Here is a 20,332-nt window from a genome sequence, read left to right on the forward strand (position 1 = left end):
AGCTTCCTTCCCCAAGGTTTCTTGGCATGATGTGGGCCCCAGGGGTTCAACTCCAGAGTGTAGTTGTGCTTACCTTGGGAGGTTCTCTGAAAGGAGCAAGCTTTGGTTCTGCTGGCACATCCATTGGTCTGTTTTCACATTTTATTGTGCTTTCTGACTTGCATTGTCCGTTACTCTCTTTGTCATTGCTTCTCACCCCAGAGACAAGCAGAGTTCATAGAAATGAAGTCCAACCTCAAGCACCTTGAAGTTTTAGTTGCTCAGCAGAGTAAGGAACTCCAGCAGCTGTGTGAGCAACTAGGCCAGCTGAATGTGCCCAGTGTCCTAGCAGAGCTGAAGAGATTGATCTTAGTGCCTCTAGTACCTGGGCGTGTGAAAGACAGTGCTTCTCAAACATCGCCACCTTTGGCCCAGAGCCTCAATCTCACCAGGCAGGAAAAACACACCTCTGAGGAACCAGTTTTATGGCAGGCCCAGACCCTCCCTGCTGCATGGAATCCTAGTATGGGCTCCCTACAGCCTGGAGAATTTGGCGTCTGGGGTGAAGGAGCAAAGAACGATGCTCTCCAAGAAGAGGCTGCACTGCCAGCATTTGGATCCCATGAAAGAAATAGGCACGTAAAGGACAAGGCAGTACAGACTAACTGCAAGAACTGGGCTATTACTAAAACAGGTGCCAAGAACCATGGTTTCAGCATCCCAGGCCATAAGGTTCCTAGTGACAGGGACCTGGTTTCCCAAGGAGCCTCACAGCTCACATCCCTGGAAATAAACAGCATTTCAACCAGCACTAAGAATGCCTGCCAAAAATATCAAGCCCAAAGTATGTTTTCGTGTGACCCATGTCCATGTGAACAGCTGGTGACTAAACAGAAAGATGGGACTGTAGAAGTGAGGGGGAAAGGCAAGAAGCAGCAGCCCAGGAAGGCCCACAGGGCCCACAGAGGCAAGCTCCTAGCCAGGAAGCAAAAACAAATCCCAAACCAGACCTGTACATTCAATTCCAAATATCAGAGTCCTCAGCCTGCAGTTTCTGACCCACAAAGCCCTCTCTTCAGGCAGCAGGAACCCCTTGCTCAGCCTCTGCATCTGCAGTATCCCAAGAGCCCTAGAAAACCAGTCTGCCCTATTCTGGGAGGAACAATCATGCCCAATAAGACAATAAGGGCAGTTCAGGGAAGACACTTACAGCTCAGCAGGTGCTCTTCCCAAGACAACAGGCGACTTTCCAGCAGTCCCCAAGGGGACCACCAGATGAGCTGGTTCAGTGACCTCAATCTTGGATGTTCAGAGACCCCTCTATGCAAGGAGACAGGGAATAATTTGCTCTATGACCTGGGTTTTGATAGTAGTGATGATGGCTTCTGACCAGCCCACACTTAGTTTATTGGTCTCAGCTAGAAAGACAAACTGCAGAACATTTGGTCTGGCCAACAGCAGAAAGTCCCTGAAGCCTGCCAAGGACCCTCAGGGTCAGAGGCCCTACTGAGGAGGGGTCACGGGGGCAGGGGCAAGGGAAGGTCCAGCACTCTGGGTACCAGGTGCTGCCCATGACAAGGACATAGGGTTAAGTGCATCCTTATTTATTGGAATGAAATGTAAAAATGGTGGTGATGAGAGCTGAGGCAGCAGCCTAGTGGTGGGGGCATCTGGAGGAGGGTGCTTGTACTTGGCGAAAGGCAGGCAGGCATCCTTATGGAATACTGTGTAGCAGAAGGACTCTCAAAAAACTGTAGCTGTAGCAGCATGACTCCAAACAACATTTTTGGGTCTTTAAAATATTCCCTACACATAACCAATACATTTTCAGGCCTTGGGATTTTTTTTTCTTTATTTTTAGCCACTTATGCTGCCAGAATGCTTGCATTTTTTGATCAGTAGACATATTACAGGACACCCTAAATCTTCCTGTGAACAGAGAAAGAGTGATAAGGCTGCCAGTGAAAGAGGTGACATGCACTAACAAATGTCCAGAGCATCACTGCTCACAAGCCATTTTTCCTCCTGGCTGTTTTTTCCCTTGTTCTGTTTTTCAAGCACTCTTAAACTATTAATAGTGCAGACCTTGTATTATTCCTGAAGAGCAGTGGGCTTATATGGGACTTTGGCTTTCCATTTATATCTTGCTGAAGTTGTTTGTTGTTGTCATTGTTAGTTTTGTTTGTTTGTTTTTTGAGATGGAGTCTCACTGTTGTCAGCCCACCCAGGCTGATGCAATGGCATGATTTCGGCTCACTGCAACTTCAGTCTCCTGGGTTCCAGCAATACTCCTGCCTCAGTCTCCTGAGTAGCTGAGATTATAGGCGCCTGCCACCATACCTGGCTAATTTTTGTATTTTTAGTAGAGACGGGGTTTCATCATGTTGGCCAGGCTGGTCTTGAACTGCCCTCAGGTCATCCACCCACCTCAGCCTCCCAAAGTGCTGGGATTACAGGTGTAAGACACCATGCCCAGCCTATTTAAAAAAGTTATTTTTTTCAATTTTGGTAGCACATATATATTTTTTAATAATCAGAAATAAAGATAAAACATTTAAAAACATATATATGTATATATGTGTGTGTGTGTGTGTGTGTGTGTGTGTGTATATATATATATATATATATATATATATATATATTTTTTTTTTTTTTTTTTTTTTTCCCCCCCAAAGATGCAGTCTTGCTCTGTCACCCAGGCTGGAGTGCAGTGGTGCTATCTCAGCTCACTGCAATGTCTGCCTCCCCAATTCAAGCAATTTTCCTGCCTCAGCCTCCCAAGTAGCTGGGATTACAGGTGCCTGCCAACACACCCAGCTAATTTTTGTATTTTTAGTAGAGACGGAGTTTCACCATGTTGGCCAGGCTGGTCTCGAACTCCTGACCTCGTGATCTGTCTGCCTCAGCCTCCCAAAGTGCTGGGATTATAGGCGTGAGCCACTGCTCCCGACCTATTTTTTCTTTCAAGTTTATCAAACTTATGTCTCAGTTTAATATTTTAAGTTTACCTAAGAAATCAAATAGAAGCCACGCACAGTGGTTCACACTTGTAACCCCAGCACTTGGGGAGGCTGACTCAGGAGGATTGCTTGAGGCCAAGAGCTCACACCAACCTGGGCAACATGGTGAGACACCATCTTTTAAGAAAAAAAAAAAAAAAGATCAGCTGGACGTGGTAGTGTGTACCTGTGGTCTCAGCTACTTGGGAGGCTGAGATGGGAGGGTCACTTTAGCCCAGGAATTCGAGGTTGCAGTGAATTATGACTGTGCCACTGCACTCCAGCCTGAGTAACAGACCAAGACCCTGTCTCTTAAAAACAAAAATCAGATACATACCATCTTTTTAGTTCCTAAAGCTCTCACAAGATGAGTTTCAATAAACACCACCCATTCAAACTGGTTTTTCCTTTTCCTGTATTATATGAAGGTGACGATCCTCATGGGGATGGATAGTTTCCAGAATTTGCCCATTTCCAAGCCAGTATGGTAGCTGACTTTGGGGCCACTGAGTGGACCACTGTAGAAAGCTATGATTCTTGTTTTTTATTTTTTACATTATTTTCAGGGATGTGTGTCCCATCGAAGTCTCATTATGGAGGAGCAGAATTTTCCTGGGACACCTATGGCAGGGCTGCCAGATACCTAAACTGCTCTCACTCTCATTTCCAGACCAAGGGCCTCCTGTGGCCTGTAGGGAGCTATGGGCAAGCACAGCAAACCTCTCTGAGGCCAAGGAAGTTCAGGTATGAGCTGTACACGAGGCTGCCCTGGCTCATCCTCTCCCTTCAGTCCTCACTGGGTGTCTTCTCACCCTGCCCTCTGCCAGCTCCACTGCTTTTCCTGCTGGATTTCATTGCTTGTGTAAGAAAAATATGGAAGGAGTCCAGCCACACAGTGGGTTATTTCTAGCCTTTCACAGACTGACTAAATGCCGAAGGGGTCTGTATCTAGAAATCTTTTATTACTCTAAGTTGAACAGTTTAATGATTGGCCATTTGAATTCAGACTTGAGACTCCATTAGTATTTATGACTTTGGCCTTCTTATTGAGAACTGTGTCCAACTTTGAAATGCCAAAGCGGGACCCTTTGTTCTTTGATCCTGCTGTGAGTTAAGAAATTCTGTATTTCTTCAGATATATTTCATTTTGTGTAATAAAGTCAAGGGTCAGAGTGACTCAGTGTTCCATGAGTTAAGTGTCTTTGTAGAATGAACAGTAAACTTATTTCCTAATAAGACTGGGTTAATTAAAATTACACTGCCTGTCTCTGGTGATCATCAGAAAAGGATGTTGTTTCTTATTCCTAAGGCTTAAAAAAAAATTAACTACTGTGTTCCTGTCAGATTTGGTGAGGATGATGCAGCCCAAGCATGTCTCTGGTGCAATCAACGTTTTTGGCTCTTCAGATGCTCCTGGAGCTGTATGTGGCTACCCAGGGGCAGATGTGGTAGGACATCTATGGATCTGGGGCCCAAAAAGCTACCCAGGGCCTTCTCCCTCTGATACAACTCCACCTACAGCCTAATGATGGAAATTAAGCTTACTACAATACCAAATTGTCTCCACATTCGCATGTATCAATGTATTTATTATTTTTTGAGATGGTGTTTTACTCTTGTGGCACAGGCTGGAGTGCGATGGTGCAATCTCAGCTCACTGCAGCCTCCACCTCCTGGGTTCAAGTGATTCTCCTGCTGCTGTCTCTGAGTAGAAGGGATTACAGGCACCCACCACCACACTGGTTAATTTTTGTATTTTTAGTAAAGATGGGATGTCACCATGTTGACAAGGCTAGTGTCGAATTCCTCAGGTGATCTGCCCACCTCGGCTTCCCAAAGTGCTGGGATTACAGGAGTAAGCCATTGTGCCTGGTCACAACCAGCTCATTTTTATATTTTTTGTAGGGATGGGATTTCACCATGTTGCCCAGGCTGGTCTTCAACCCCTGGGCTCAAGCCATCCGCCTACCTCAGCCTCTCAAAGTGCTGGGATTTATAGGAATGAGCACGTTTATGCCAGGCCTGAGGCCAAAACTCTATCAAATCAGGCAATTTCCGGACAGTCTAGAACACAGAGTCCTTCCCCACTACTGCTGGGATCCATTTTCAAATAGATTTCCTGAGTAAACTATTGTTCACTCTAAATATTTAGTTGGAACCTAAAATATTAATGTTCTCCCATACTTTCCCAGGAGAATGCAAATAGCCTTAGCCACAGTTTGTCTCAGGATGACAGAGCCTTTTCTTTTTTTAAAGTTTTTTATTAAAAAAAATTAAATATAGGCCAAGCATAGTGGCTCATGCCTGTAATCCCAACACTTTGGAAGGCTGAGGCAGATGGATTGTTTAAGTTCAGGAGTTCCAGACCAGCCTGGTCAACATGGCAAAACCTCATCTTTACAAAAAATACAGAAATGAGCCAAGTGTGGTGGCAGGTGCCTATAATCTTAGCTACCTGGGAGGCTGAGGCAGAAAAACCATTTCAACCCAGGAGGCGGAGATTGCAGTGAGGTGACCTCATGCCACTGCATGCACTTCAGCCTGGGCAACAGAGTGAGACCCTGACACACACACACAATTTAAAAATAGAGATGGTGTCTCCCTGTTTCCCAGACTGATCTCAAACTGCGGCGCTCAAGCAGTCCTCTCACTGTGGCCTCCCAAAGTGAACAGGTTTGAGCCACTGTGCCTGGCCCAGAGCCTTTTCAATAATCATCTATAATCAGGTGTATTGGCTTCCCAAGGCCTCCCACGGTTTGCATGATTCATTGGTCTTTGCTACAACATTAAAACATCTTGTGGCTCAATCAGAAGTACCACTCTAAGGCTGGGTGCAGTGGCTCATGCCATAATACCAGCACTTTGGGAGGCTAAGCGAGGCTCCCTCTCAAAAAAAAAAAAAGTACCATTCTGGGCCAGGCACAGTGGCTCATGCCTGTAATCCCAGCACTTTGGGAAGCCAAGGTGGGCAGATCACTTGAGATCAGGAGTTCGAAACCAGCCTGGCCAACATGGTGAAACCCATCTCTGCTAAAAATACAAAAATTAGCCTGGCCAACCTGGTGAAACCCCGTCTCTACTAAAAATACAAAAATTAGCTGGGTATAATAGTGGGCACCTGTAATCCCAGCTACTTGGGAGGCTGAGGCAGAAGAATCGCTTAAACCCAGGAGACGGAGGTTGCAGTGAGCCGAGATCTCACCACTGCACCTCAGCCTGGGTGAGAGAGACTCTGTCTTAAAAAAAAAAAAAAAAAAAAAAAAAGGAAAAAGTAGCACTCTGAAACCAGGTGAGCCCCTGGTCTAGCCATTTCAGGAGAGATTGGCCTGAGCTAGGTCCCTTTTGCAAATCTTCTTCATCCACTTTTGAACACTGACAACTCACAATTTTACCAGGTGGCAGAATGGTGTTACTCTATCACCACATTCCTGAGTGAAAATTTGAGGGACACAGGACCCCAGGTTGTCTGTCTCCTTCCTCCTGGTCTCCCGATGCTGTTGGAATCATCCCTGGGATTAAAAGTTGGTGGTGGGGTGGGCCCAGGAGAATGCCAAGGAATCAGGGCAGGTGTGCCAGGAGTTGGCTCCCCTATCCTAAGAGGGAGGGAGTAGCAGAAGAATGGGGAAAGGGAACCCTTAGCCCTGGAGATGAGAGGGTAGGTCCCCATGCCCAACTGTGGTGACCTGAGCCTTAGAGACAGAGGTGTGCTAACGTAAGTGCTCCCAGAGCTCAAGTGGCAAGAATTCAGAATCTAGAATCAGATCCATGTAGCTAGACAGGCAGTGATGCCTGTGAGTGTGGGGAACACAAGAATCCAAATGAACCGAGGACAGGGTCATCATTTCCAGCCTGCAGCCAGACGTCTTGAATTGCCCCTTTGGAAGAATTGCTGTTTTTCTCCCAGGCCTCAGTTGTGACTCTGTGCTCCCTGCTGGAACTTCACTCCACCATTCACTTATCTCTCTCCTTGTTCCTGCCATTTCTTCTCAGCCTTCCCCTCCAGCTTGAAAATCTCTCCTTCTAGAAGCATCTAAAGACCAGCTCCTCCCTTAAGTATTGTTACAAAGTTTATCATCATTTGGCTTACAACTCTGATTTCAAGTGGCTTTGGCATGAACACTGGTAAGGAGGCAGCCATAGATCCTGAAACCTCTTGTCATAGGGTTGGATGGGTCCACCTTCTCATATGCCTTGTGCTATGGCTTCAGTTTGCAGTTTGTGACTAGCAAGTTCCATTGCTATTTATTTTTGAAGCTTTCTTGTTTCTATTTTGATTCTGGTAATCCAAATTGCGGTTTGGTGTTTCCACGGAAACAATTCAATGATTGTTTGGCTTGCCAAGATGAACTGTGGGGGAGAGAACTGAATGATGTAAAACATTTTAAGTTTCTCAGTCCTGACGAAGGTCAACTATTGAGTCTCCCTGAGAAGGCTTTGGTCCTAGCTCCTTGCAAACCTAAGGAAGTTTTATTAAAATTCTGGGCTTCTGTTCCCCCTCCAACTAAATCCCTGGAGAAGAGCTCCTTAAACCCTGTTCTGAGCAAATGAGCATGCATCTGCCCACTGCCTAGACACAGATGATGAAGGCAGGAAGTTCTTGGGCACCTCAGGGAACCCGAGATGCAGAGACAGGAGTAGTCTGTGTCACCAGGGAAATAAGGAGGCCTATGTGCCCACTCCCTGCTAATCTGGGACTGGCATGGAGAGGCTCAGGGCTCACCTGCTTGACTGTACAGCTACATTTCTACAGTGAGGAAAAGTTCCACATTCAAGGATTCCAGGATGAATTGCCTGTTTGACAAATCTGAATTTTTACATAAAGGCTTTGCTCAAGCAAAGGCATACCTGTCTCTCAGGCCAGGGAGAGCTTGTACTCTCCCTTCTTCTCCACCCCCACCCTGTGATGGGCCCTCATTCCCAAGTCTCTACTCCAGGTAGGAAAAAAAAAAATCCATTTCAAAGTCTTCTAGAGTTAGGGATAGATCCCCATTTATTTATTTTATTTATTTATTTAATTTTTTGAGACAGAGTCTTGCTTTGGAGCAAGGGAGTCTCCTCAGGGAGACTCAATAGTTGACCTTGGTCATGACTGAGAAACTTAAAATGTTTTACATCATTCAGTTCTCTCCCCTACACCCAGGCTGGAGTGCAGTAGTGGCACAATCTCAGCTCACTGTAACCTCTGCCTCCTGGGTTCAAGTGATTCTCCTGCTTCAGCCTCCCGAGTAGCTAGGACTACAGGCATGCAACACGATGCTAGCTAATGTTTGTAATTTTAGTAGAGATGGGGTTTCACCATGTTGGCCAGGCTGATCTCAAACTCAAGACCTCAAGTGATCCACCACTTTGGCTTCCCAAAGTGCTGGGATTATAGCTGTGAGCCACCAAGCCTGGCTAGAACCCCATTTAATATAGCCACTTCTGCAAAGCTGCACCTGGTAGGGGCCAGGCCCTGACCAGTAAACCAGTGAACTAACTGAGCTCCTGAGAAACAGCTCTTTCAGACCTAGAGAATCCAGCTCCTGCAGATCCAGCTCCCCCAAAAAATGACTGCCCCCGAGTAACGGTCCTGCCAAGCCCTCCTGTTGTGGCACTAGGCTCCACTCCAGAAACTGAAGGTCGAGTGGACAGGTACCTGGTGAAGGATGTCTGTGGCTAGTTGACTGGAGATGAATGTTTTTAAACTGCTTTTGTTAGCCAGGCATGGTGGCGCATGCCTGTAATCCCAGCTACTTGGGAGGCCGACGCAGGAGAATGGCTTGAACCCCGGAAGGCGCAGGTTGTGATGAGCTGAGATTGCGCCATTATTAAACTCCATCCTGGGCAACAAGAGCAAAACTCCGTCTCAAAAAAAAAAAAAAAAAAGAGTGCCATCCACAACTCTATGAATAAGTAATTAATTAAAATGCTAAAATGCTATTTCTGAAATGTAAAATAAAGGACAAAATAGTAAAACAAAAACAATAAAAAAAAAAAAAAACCCCACTTTTGTCTTTACAGAGGCAATACATGTTCACTACAGATAAATTAGAAAATACATTTGACAGAAAGACTACCCTCTTATCCACTACCCCCAACAGTTTTTTTGCACATGTGAGCTCATACACATTTTCACAAACTTGGGATCAATTCCACTTGATCCAAAGTGCAATTATGTGCATTTTCAGTTTGGGGATAACTTTAGATTTACAGAAAAGATACCTCATATATACCCTTCACTCAGGCTCTCCAATGTTAACATCTTACAGAACTCTGACACATTTATCAAAACTAAGAAACTGACATCAATACATTAAACACTAGACTTTGGCCGGGCTCAGTGGCTCACGCCTATAATCCCAGCACTTTGGGAGGCCAAGACGGGTGGATCACGAGGTCAAGAGATCGAGATGATCCTGGTCAACATGGTGAAACCCCATCTCTACTAAAAATACAAAAAAAATTAGCTGGGCATGATGGTGCGTGCCTGTAATCCCAGCTACTCAGGAGGCTGAGGCAGGAGAATAGCCTGAACTCATGAGGCGGAGCTTGCGGTGAGCCGAGATCGCGCCATTGCACTCCAGCCTGGGTAACAAGAGCGAAACTCTGTCTCAAAAAAATAAATAAATAAATAAATAATAAACACTAGACTTTGTTCAAATTTTATCAGTTTTTCCAATAACATTCTCTTTCTGTTCCAAGATGCACTCCAGGATTCCATGTTGCATTTAGCCATTGTGTCTCCTTAGTCTTTAGTGGTCTGTTGATAATTTTTGGAGTCTTTCCTTAATTAATTATTTTTGAGATGGAGTCTCAAAGGATCGTGCCACTGCCCACCAAGGCTGGAGGGCAGTGGCACGATCCTGGCTCACTGCAACCTCCACCTCCTGGGCTCAAGTGATTCTCCAGCCTCAGTCTCCCAAGTAGCTAGGACTACAGGCTTGCACCACCACACCTGGCTAATTTTTGTATTTTTAGTAGAGACAGGGTTTCACCATATTGGTCAGGCTAGTCCTGAACTTCTGACGTCGTGATCCACCTGCCTTGACCTCCCAAAGTGCTGGGATTACAGGTGTGAGTCACCACGCCCAGCCCGAGCCTTTCCTTATTTTTCATGACTTCAAGTCTTTTTTTTTTTTTTTGAGGCAGAGTCTTGCTTGTTGCCCAGGCTGGAGTGCAGTCGTGGGATTCTGGCTCACTGTAACCTCCATCACCTGAGTTCAAGCAATTCTCCTGCCTCAGCCTCCTGCGTAGCTGTGACTACAGGTACATGCCATGACACCTGGCCAATTTTTGTGTTTTTAGTAGAGATGGGGTTTTGCCATGTTGGCCAGGCTGGTCTCAAACTACTGACCTCAAGTGATCCGCTGGCCTTGACTTCCCAAAGTGTTGGGATTATAGGTGTGAGCCACTGCACTTAGCCACCTTGACGGTCTTGAGTTCTGGCAGGTATCCTGTAGAATGTCCCTCAGGTCTGGATTTGTCTGACATTTGCCTCACGATCATATACTGGGAATTTGGGTTTTTGGTAGGAATACCAGAAGTGATGCACCCCTCTCATGACATCACTTGGTTAGGTGTTTGCCAGGCTTCCCCACTATAAGTTTGTGACTTTTCCTACTTTAGTTGTGGGAAGAATCACTAAGTCTAGTTCATTTTCAAAAGGTGGTAATGAGGTGGGAAATATGAGAGGGAGGACAGGAATTAAACTCCACCTCATCTACAGGAGAGTATGCATCCACATCCATATGTATTCTTTGGAAGGCATTGTTTTGAGACCTGTTTTTCTGAGTATCAAGTTAGCCTGACATCTCTCCATCCAGAGAGCCTATTCTTCACCTGAGCAGGGGCAGTCAAGCATGCTGTGAGCACTTCTCATTTGCTTCCATTCTTCTTGCTCAGGGAGAAGAAATTGGCCTCTGACTCCGCAGGTTGTGAATGCTTATTGAGCGTGCTACCTCCTGCAGGGACTGAGTGGTAGACGGCCTGAAAGGAGCCTTTAGTTATCCTTGACCTCTACTACTGTCCCAGACAGGGCAGTGGCAGTGGCCATAACTGGTTGGGAACTAGGCCATGCCCACTAGGGAGTCACATCCAATCAAGTGGCTGGGGTCTAACCATGCCATAGTTCTTGAGGCACCAGTGGTGCTAGGCCAAGCTCTGCTAAGGAGTGGGTGTGTAGCCTCCACCTGTGAGCCCAAAGGAATCACTAGACCTGTGGTAGGGGGTGTTGCTGGCTGGGAAGCCTGCCCTGTGCCAGAGTCACTGGTCTAAAAGATAGCATGTTGGGCAGTCACTCAGCTGTTAGCCCTTTCTCCCCAACTTTTGGTTTGTTCAGGTATTAGCGCTTATAAACAGCCCTGGCTAGTCCAAAGGTAGTGAGTTATCTCAATTGACTATTCACAGTTATGGATCTAACTCCTTGTTCTACTCTTTCCCCACTTCGTATACTAAACTTCACTAGTCTTTAAAAACTAAACAAAAAACAGCCTTTTGCTAGCTCTGCCTCACCCCCATATTCCTTCCTCTCTTACTAGCTCAGGAGGTGGGCACTTCCCTGAGATTTGGTTTTCTTTTTTTTTTTTTTGAGACAGGGTCTCACTCTGTCACCCATGTTGAAGTACAGTGGCACGATCTCAGCTTACTGCAACCTCCGCCTCCTGGCCTCAAGTGATCCCCCCAGCCTCAGCCCTCTAAGTAGCTGGGACTACAGGCATGAACCACCATGCCCAGTTAAATTATTATTATTTTTTAGATGGAGTCTTGCCTCTGTCACCCAGGCTGGAGTGTGGTGGCGCAATCTTGGCTCACTGCAACCTCTGCCTCCTGGGTTCAAGCAATTCTCCTGCCTCAGCCTCCTGAGTAGCTGGGACCTATAAGGTGCATGCCACCACTCCTGGCTAATTTTTGTATTTTTAGTGGAGATGGGATTTCGCCATGTTGGCCAGGCCCTAGGTCTGGAACTCCTGACCTCAAGTGATCCATCTGCCTTGGCCTCCCAAAGTGCTGGGATTATAGGCGTGAGCCACTGTACCTGGCCACTCCTGTATTTTTTAGGGGCCCATGGAAAAGAACACCAAGAGACACAGCAGAGGCCCACGACCCATACCTACCTTGGATACTGGGTATACTGAACATGAATCAAAAAAACACATTCAAGATGTCAAGTAAAAAAATAATAATAATAGGAAACACTTCAAAGCAATAGAATTCAAAAAACTAGTCTCACAGCTTAAAAAGGGACACAACTGGGAGTTAAACATGGTCTGGTAATTCAGGTTCTGCCAACTTTTTTAGAAATGTGGCCCCTGATGGCCACTGTGGCTGCTTCTGCTCAGGCTCAAGGGCTACCTCCTGCTGTAAGGCTTAGATCAACTGTCCTTACTCAATTTGATATTTAAAAGAGGTCATCACATTGTAGTCCTCTTCCAAGTCCAGAACAGTCTCAATGATATTATGATCATCAAAAGCCTGTTTGAGGCTGCCAGGGTCAGTATCTGAGGCCTTCTGAGGACTCTTGTTCAGGAGCAGGGCCCAGGCTTCCTTCCTGAAGGGTGAATCTTGACAATGACCACACACGTGGTTTAATTCATTTTCAAATTCTATTTTTCCAGCCAATTCTTCAATAGTTCGGATGCTTGTATGGTCTTAAAAATAAGAACATTTAGCTTTACAATTCCAGTGGAAGGTTTCTGAAGACATTTCAGGTACAAGTTAAAAACCATTAATGGGTTGTCATTCTTCAGGGATTGTGGAAAAGCAGACATTTCTGCCCCAGGGCAGGTAAGCTGCTGGACTGCCAAATTAAGGTAGGTTTGGTATCCTCCTTTCAGGCCCAAGCATTTATTGAGTTCCAACTATATGCCACTCCCCAAGAAAGGTATAAATGGGAGGATACCGAAATGTACCTGGTTGGCCAGGTGCGGTGACTCACACCTGTAATCCTAGCACTTTGGGAGGCTGAGGAAGGCGGATCATGAGGTCAGGAGATCGAGACCATCCTGGCGAACATGGTGAAACCTGTCTCTACTAATGCAAAAAACTAGCCGGGCATGGTGAGTAGTCCCAGCTACTCAGGAGGCTGAGGCAGGGTAATCACTTGAAACTTGGAGGCTGAGGTTGCAGTGAGCTGAGATCGCACCACTGTACTCCAGCCTGGAGACAGAGCGAGAATCCAAACCAAAAAAAAGAAAAAGAAATGTACATTGTTGTCCTGGTTCTCAGGGATGACAAAACACAATGTGAAAAAAAAAACAAGGTCTTTAGGGTAACAAAAATGTTCCTAGCCAGGAGTGGTGGTGTGTACATGCAGTCCCAGCAACTTGGGAGGCTGAGGTAGAATAATCACTTGCAGCCAGGAGTTTTGAGACCAGACTAGGCAACAGAGTGAGACCCTGTCTCAAAAAAAAAAAAAAAGAAAAGAAAAGAAAAGAAAATGCTCCCTGATGTTGGTGAAGGCCAAGGAAGATGGTGGGTAGAGGCAGTAATGATTTCAGTTCACCTCCTCGGGCTATTGGAGCAGGCCACTGAAGTCACAGGCTGGCAGGGGTTTTACTTTGTGGCCCAGGATGAGTACCTATCCTCTCCAGGCCTTCTTTTTCTCCCTCATAACCTGGAGACCTTTCAGAAACAACAGCTTCAGGCAGCACCCAAGGCTATTCAGCCCTTTACTAGGAGCTGTTTGTCTACTATGTAGTATGAGTTGTTTAAAAACAGGGCACACTGGCATGGTAAGCCTGTAAAAACAGGGCACATTGGTTGGTATGCCCCAGCACTTTGAGAGGCTGAGGCAGGAGGATCACTTGAGACCAGGAGTTCAAGACCAGCCTGGGTAACAAAGCAAGACCTTGTCTCTATTTATAAAAAATACTACTACTAATAATAAAAAGACAAAATAAATAAAAAATAGAGCACATGTAGTTCACATATAGAACATACAGATTTCTTTTTTTTTTTTGAGGCGGAGTTTCGTTCTTGGTACCCAGGCTGGAGTGCAATGGTGCGATCTCGGCTCACTGCAACCTCTGCCTCCTGGGTTCAGGCAATTCTCCTTTTTTACAGGCACGCGCCACCATGCCCAGCTAATTTTTTGTATTTTTAGTAGAGACGGGGTTTCACCATGTTGACCAGGATGGTCTCGATCTCTTGACCTCGTGATCCACCTGCCTCGGCCTCCCAAAGTGCTGGGATTACAGGCTTGAGGCACCGCTCCCAGCCCAGAATATACAGATTTCTATGTAGAAAAAAAAGTCTGACAGGATATATGCTATACTATATTAACAGTGGTTATCTCTGCGTGATAGAATTATAGGAAAGCTTTTGGCTTCAAATTTTTCTCAACTTTTTAAAAATTGAGACAGAGTCTTGTTCTCATTCTGTTGCCCAGGCTGGAGTGCAGTGGTGCGATCTCGGCTCACTGCAACCTCTGCCTCCTGGGTTCAAGCAATTATCATACCTCAGCCATCCAAGTGGCTGGGATTACAGGCGTGCACCACCATGCCTGGCTAATTTTTTGTGTTTTTAGTAGAGAAGGAGTTTTGCCAATTTGCCCAGGCTGGTCTTGAGCTCCTCCTGACAAGTGATCCGCCCACCTCAGCCTCCTAAAGTGCTAGGATTAAAGATGTGAGCCACTGCGCCCAGCCCTTTTCTCCTGATCTTCAATTACCAACCCCCACTGAACAACTCTCCTCTTTTTTGCTTCTGTCCAGTCTCCTAAAAAAATCTAAGCTCAATCACCATGTCCTAGTGGTCACCATCCCTTGCCTTCAGGGACTCAGTGTATCTAGACATTTATGAAATGATCTGATTGATGTATCACTTCACTAGATAATCAGTTGTATGGGGGAAGGGAAAGGATTTGTTTTTTCATTTTAGGTTTTGGGGTACATGGGGTACATTTGTTAACATTCAGTTCTCAATGCAGAGTATGTTGTAAGCAACACAAATCAATCAAATAAAAATGTAAGGCTCATGCCTGTAATCCCAGCACTGAGAGGCCACAGTGAGTGCATCACTTGAGCCCAGGAGTTCTAAGACCAGCCTGGACAACATAGCAAAACTCTTGTCACTACAGGCTAGGTGCGGTGGCTCACGCCTATAATCCCAGCACTCTCGGAGGACGAGGCGGGTGGATCACGAGGTCAAGAGATCGAGACCATTCTGGTCAACATGGTGAAACCCCGTCTCTACTAAAAATACAAAAAAATTAGCTGGGCATGGTGGCATGCGACTGTAGTCCCAGCTACTCGGGAGGCTGAGGCAGGAGAATTGCTTGAGCCCAGGAGGAAGACGTTGTGGTGAGCTGAGATCGCGCCATTGCACTCCAGCCTGGGTAACAAGAGCGAAAATCCGTCTCAAAAACAAAAAACAAACAAAAAAAAACTCCGTCACTAAAAAAACACAAAAATTAGCCAGGCATGGTGGTGTGCACCTGTAGTACTACTATAGTACTATGGCGACTTGGGAGGCTGAGCTGAGAGGATCATTTGAGCCCAGGGAGGTTGAGGCTGCAGTGAACTGTGATCACGCCACTGCACTCCAGCCTGGGTGACATAATGAGACTCTGTCTCTCCCTGCAAAAAGTGGTGGTGGTGGGTTTTGTTTTGTTTTTTTGAGATGGGGTCTTGCATTGTTGCACAGGCTGCAGTACAGTGGTGTGGTTATAGCTTGAATTCCTGGACTCGAGTGATCCTTCTACCTCAGCCTCCCTAGTAGTTGGGATTATAGGCACACACCACTGTGCCCAGCTAATTAAAAAGTATTTAGAGACAGATCTCACTATGGTACCCAAGCTAGAAGAAAGTGTTTCTTAAATCTGAGATATTTGTTGACTCAGGGACCCATGTGAAGGACCTATCTTCCCAAGGAGAGGATGGACTGGCCCTCTGTACTCACCAATCATATCAAGCAGATCCTCTGTGACCTCTTGGCTAGAATTGTTGAGTGGCAAGTTTGAGTCAGCCTTCAAATCTCTCTCCATATCTTTCCTGTAGCCCCCAGGTCGGGGAGGGGGGAGAAAAGGTGGGGAATTAGATTCTCTTTCAAGAAAATATTGAAAGGAACCCAGTTTTAAATAATCTCAAAGACAGAAACTTAATGGTGACCTTGTCATTTAAGCTTTGATTAGAGGACAATTAGAAACTGCCACATCCATGAAGAAATTGACTAACAGCATTATCATAATGACTCATGAGCATCACGGACTGTATTAACTTTTTTTCTTTTTTAGAGATAGGGTTTTGCCATGTTGCCAAGGCTGGTCTCGAACTCTTGGGCTCAAGCCACCTCACCCACCAAAGTGCTGGGATTATAGGCATAAGCCATCTCGCCTGGCCTGCATTTTTTTTGTTTAAGATGGAGTCTGGCTCTGTTGCCCAGGCTGGAGTGCTGTGGCAAGATCTCAGCTCACTGCATCCTCTGCCTCCTGGATTCAAGCAATTCTCCTGCCTCGGTCTCCCGAGTAGCTGGGATTACAGGCATGCACCACTGCGCCTGGCTAATATTTGTATTGTTAGTAGAGATGGGGTTTCACCACGTCCCAGCTGGTCTCAAACTCCTGACCTCAAGTGATCCACCCCCCTCAGCCTCCTAAAGTGCTGAGATTACAGGCATGAGCCAGCCACCACACCCTGCAAGGCCTGCACTATTTATGAGTGCTAATATAAATACTTGTGGAATTGAAAGGAAAAAGAAATTTGTGAAGTTAACTAGTTGAATGGGCTCTTTATTCCTTGCCTATGAAGCAGTCAAGATGGCAGAACTTTTGAAGTTTCATCTCATATGTTCATTCCTTCTCCAAGTCAAGGTGCCTGGGACCAGGCAATTTCAAGTTACTTGGGAGAAGAAAGTCTAGAGGAGACCTAGTGATGGTCCAAAAACTTCTGGGGTTAGAGTGGGGAGCAGAGGCAAGGATGAAGCCAGGAAGAAGGACTCAGCTTTCTTTTTTTTTTTTCTTTTTTTTGAGACGGAGTTTCACTCTTGTTACCCAGGCTGGAGTGCAATGGCGCGATCTCGGCTCACCGCAATCTCTGCCTCCTGGGTTCAGGCAATTCTCCTGCCTCAGCCTCCTGAGTAGCTGGGATTACAGGCACGCGCCACTGTGACCAGCTAATTTTCTTGTATTTTTAGTAGAGACGGGGTTTCACCATGTCGACCTGGATGGTCTCGATCTCTTGACCTCGTGATCCACCCGCCTCGGCCTCCCAAAGTGCTGGGATTACAGGCTTGAGCCACCATGCCCGGCCTAGGACTCAGCTTTCAATTCACCCTCTCAGTAACATGGGCAAAGGAGGGTACCAAAGGCCACAGCCTCCAGGTTCAAACACAGAGTTAAGATGAAATTAAGATTTTTGTTTCTGCAACTTAAAAAATAAGGTTATTTTAAAAACCAGGTTATTTTATATCCACTACCCCTTTGGGTACTGCAAAGTGGTTTCCATGACTGGTTTGACATCAGCGATTGACAACTAGCCCCTCACCTGGGACACATACACAAAATATTACGTTTCCTAGGCCAGATTCTGAAGAATGTCTGTGAACTCCCCAAACATAGTCACAGAGCTGCCAAGAGGAGGCAAGAGCACTGTCAGAAACTAAATCTAGGATCTTTGACCATTTTTGCAGAAACAAGAATCCCCTAATTGTAGCTGTTAAGCTATCAAAATTAGAATCACCTGAAACTGTCTTTTCTCCAGTTTGTCCCCTCTCCTGCAGTTCTCTGAAAGTCACTCTCAGGTGCCAAAATGGAGGAATGCATCAATACATTTTCCTTGCTGGTCAGAGGTTTTCTCTCAGGGCACAGAGCATGTGGTTTTGCATTTACCAGGACACGGTTTGGTGCAAAAGCAGAGTTCTCATTCTCAGGAGCATAGGAGACAGCGGCAAAAGGAGCAGCAGAGGAGCAAGCTGCCAGAGGATGTCTTCTGCAGAGGAGCCTGTGCACAGGCAGTGAGAAGGAAAGCGGAGCAGGGCCCGGCTCCAGACTCTGCTGGCCTGTGCATTCCTGGCAATTACTGACTCCTTCAAAGGCCCGGTCAATGGCTGCAGTCAGTTCCTTTCTGCATCTTCTTAGTTTTTCAGACATTTCTCCTAAAAGTGACCATGTCTTTATGTAATGCATTGGAAATGCACAGGGCAACACAAGAATGTTACAAATGAGGCTGCAAACCACCCCGAAACGGCCACAATTTTCTGGAGCTTGGCCCTAGCTATAGCAGGACCCACAACCCTCCGGCTTTCCTCTTGGAGTAGGCGGTTCTCGGCTCTCGCGGAGGAACCTGCGATCTGCCAGAAGCCCTAAAGACGCTCCGCCCCGCCGCGCCCTGCCCCTCCCTCCCCGCCCCACCACGGCCTACCGCCCCACCGTGGCTCCCAGACCGCCGGCCCTACCCCGCAACTCACAGCCCGCCCTCGGACAGGTCGGCAGCCGAGTCCTTGTCCTGACCCGCAGCGCGGCGACGCCGACCCCGCCAACGGTCATCGCACGCGCGCGCCCGAGACCGGCAGGCCCCGGACACCCACGGGTCAGGTTAAAGGTCAAACAAAAAAGCCCAGACCCGTACATCCGGTTAAGGTCTGGTGGCCCCACACGCAGCGGCTGGGGAGTGGGAACGGGGCTTTCGAACTGTGGGCCCCGGGGAGGAGTCTTGGCAGGGTTGTGGAAAAAGCCCGGGCTGGAAAGCATCTGCGAAACACCAAAATGTATTACTTTCCTAAATCCGCATGAACTGGAGCCCTTTCCAGGCTGACAGCTCCCACAAAGGTTTCTGTTCTCACGCCAACATGTAAACGACTGACGGACACAGCACGGGGCAGTTTTATGTACTGACTTCCTTTAAGTGTTATCTAGTAAAAGTTCCACACAGTATTTAACTGTCTTAATTCATCTAGGAAAGCGGGGGTCAACAGAACTGCTGGGTTCCACAGGAAGTTGAAGGGCCGGAGACCCCCAACACTAAATATCTTCATTTCTTTAGCAGGGAGAAAGCTGGAAATTACAAGATGACTCAAAGGAGAAATGGGCTTCAGTGGCTAACTTTCATAAAATTATAAACCCGTATCTGTGCACATAGCAAGGGAAAGAGGGGAGTTTACTTGAGGCTTGGGTTACTGTGAGCAGACTACTTAGGTGACCAGTATCGGCACCAGAACCAGAAATGCAGGAGCTCAGGGCAGCCCTGCAGGTGGGGTGGGTCTCCAGGATCCTCCATACTCAGTGCCTGTGTTCCTCTCCATTCCTTGGGATCCATCAGACATACTCTATTGTGTACCCCATCCCACCCCACTTCTCAGCTTCACAGGTTTCACAGCAATTTCTCACCACCTGTTTAAAAAGAAAAATAATTCAGCCTCTTGACATAGCCTCTTCTAGGCAAAGTTTTTTTTTTTTTTTTTTCCTTCTGCTCATAAAAGAAGGGCATTTCTTCATCTGATTTTTAAACGGAACACGAGCAGTCTGCAGAGTGCCAAAGATGTTCTCCTGGGGGATTACACTGGTGCTGCAGGGTGGCAGGATCGTGGAGTCAGCATCAGTTGGTGTCCATGCTGCAAGCCTCGTCATCCCCCAAGCCCTGCTGAGAGCTGCTTCGTCGTGTCCCTCCATCAGAGGAACCAGAACTGCTGAGTGAAGGTGTCTTATAAAATTCATCATCTCGACGCTGGTAAAATAGCACATAAGCTGCTTTAGTCTAAAACACAAGAGGGGGAAAGACCATTCACTGGTTGGAAAAATCACCCATTTTCCCCAGCTTTTCTCTAGCTCTCCAAAACCTTTAAGATCTGCCATATCCAACACAGAGGAGACCCTTCCACCTGAGGATGGCTTCCCTGCCCCTGACAGGGAGCAGGGAATGGAAGGAGCACTGTGCAGAGAACTCTGAGGAGAGCTGAGCTTCTCATTTACAACAGTCCCTGAAGGAATGGCAGCCAGCTCCATCACACCTAGCTCTCACTGTCACATCAGGATGATGAAATAACCAACTAGCCTGAGAGAGGCCCTTCCCAGCTTTAATCCATGAAGACAAGGAAGAACCACATATCATGGCCTACTCACCACGATCTGATCCTCAGAGGCCAACGACACATTGCTATCATCAAAGTAATACCATTTCCCATTCAGTTTGTTCTTCGCATACGCAGTGTCTGCCAAGTCAACAAAGAAAATACTCCAGCACTCTCCAGAGGATTAATCAGGCTAGCTTATTAGGCTTGCACTAAATAAACACAAAATCCCCAAAACAAAACCCCTGAAATTAAAAATAGTTTACAGTGTGTGTCTGAACAACCAAAAGACAATTCACCTTCTTTTCTAATCTGTTCCTTCTCCAAAAGGATCTAAAGGCTAAAAATGGAGCTGTCAGGGACCAAGGTTTTAAACT

General features: G+C 46.5%; 3 protein-coding genes across 24 annotated transcripts in view; 1 reads left to right on the forward strand and 2 right to left on the reverse strand.

Annotated features, from left to right (window-relative positions):
- Nucleotides 1–2,207, forward strand: part of IHO1 (interactor of HORMAD1 1) — a 57,100-nt gene extending 54,893 nt beyond the window's left edge. For 5 of the 6 annotated variants that reach the window (XM_035275495.3, XM_035275493.3, XM_008981624.5 and 2 more), the window contains one exon: nt 202–1,504. In XM_035275495.3, coding sequence (XP_035131386.1) covers nt 202–1,368 — 1,167 coding nt within the window. In that variant the 3' untranslated portion in view covers nt 1,369–1,504. Of the gene's footprint in view, nt 1–201 lie in introns of all 6 variants that reach the window. The other variant, XM_035275496.3, reaches the window with a different exon arrangement.
- A 4,950-nt stretch (nt 2,208–7,157) lies between these two features.
- C15H3orf62 (chromosome 15 C3orf62 homolog) lies at nt 7,158–19,183 on the reverse strand. 5 transcript variants are annotated; one of them, XM_078350855.1, is made up of 5 exons: nt 18,345–19,183; nt 17,630–18,044; nt 15,852–15,943; nt 8,614–8,797; nt 7,189–7,325 (listed from the first exon to the last, which is right to left on the reverse strand). In XM_078350855.1, the coding sequence occupies exons 1-4, from the start codon at nt 18,637–18,639 to the stop codon at nt 8,658–8,660; spliced, it is 942 nt and encodes a 313-aa protein (XP_078206981.1). In that variant the 5' UTR covers nt 18,640–19,183; the 3' UTR covers nt 7,189–7,325; nt 8,614–8,657. The 5 variants fall into 5 exon arrangements, with proteins under 5 accessions (XP_054101624.1, XP_078206981.1, XP_054101622.1 ...); XM_054245649.2 differs by lacking the exon at nt 8,614–8,797 and having other exon boundaries at nt 7,158–7,325; XM_054245647.2 differs by lacking the exon at nt 7,189–7,325 and having other exon boundaries at nt 8,517–8,797.
- Nucleotides 19,184–19,307: 124 nt separating this feature from the next.
- Nucleotides 19,308–20,332, reverse strand: part of USP4 (ubiquitin specific peptidase 4) — a 58,664-nt gene continuing 57,639 nt past the window's right edge. For all 13 annotated transcript variants that reach the window (XR_013527299.1, XR_013527293.1, XR_013527296.1 and 10 more), the window contains 2 exons: nt 20,008–20,096; nt 19,308–19,642 (listed from right to left, as the gene is read on the reverse strand). Coding sequence is in view for 5 of the 13 variants with exons in the window: in XM_078350851.1 (XP_078206977.1) it covers nt 19,484–19,642; nt 20,008–20,096 (248 nt within the window). In the remaining 8 variants the exon portion in view is untranslated. The remainder of the gene's footprint in view (nt 19,643–20,007; nt 20,097–20,332) is intronic.

The sequence above is a fragment of the Callithrix jacchus genome, chromosome 15 (genome assembly GCF_049354715.1).
Source record: "Callithrix jacchus isolate 240 chromosome 15, calJac240_pri, whole genome shotgun sequence".
In the NCBI taxonomy this organism is placed as follows: Eukaryota; Metazoa; Chordata; class Mammalia; order Primates; family Cebidae; genus Callithrix; species Callithrix jacchus.

What these genes read in the sequence shown, in the direction of transcription:
- C15H3orf62 (XM_054245646.2), bottom strand. Translation starts at nt 18,639, where the DNA reads ATGCTTTCCAGCCCGGGCTTTTTCCACAACCCTGCCAAGACTCCTCCC. An exon ending in TGGAGAAAAGACAGTTTCAG is followed by an intron (nt 15,944 to 17,629) that starts GTGATTCTAATT and finishes TGGGGGCTACAG; the next exon opens with GAAAGATATGGAGAGAGATT. An exon ending in GGATCTGCTTGATATGATTG is followed by an intron (nt 12,605 to 15,851) that starts GTGAGTACAGAG and finishes CTTATTTTTAAG; the next exon opens with ACCATACAAGCATCCGAACT.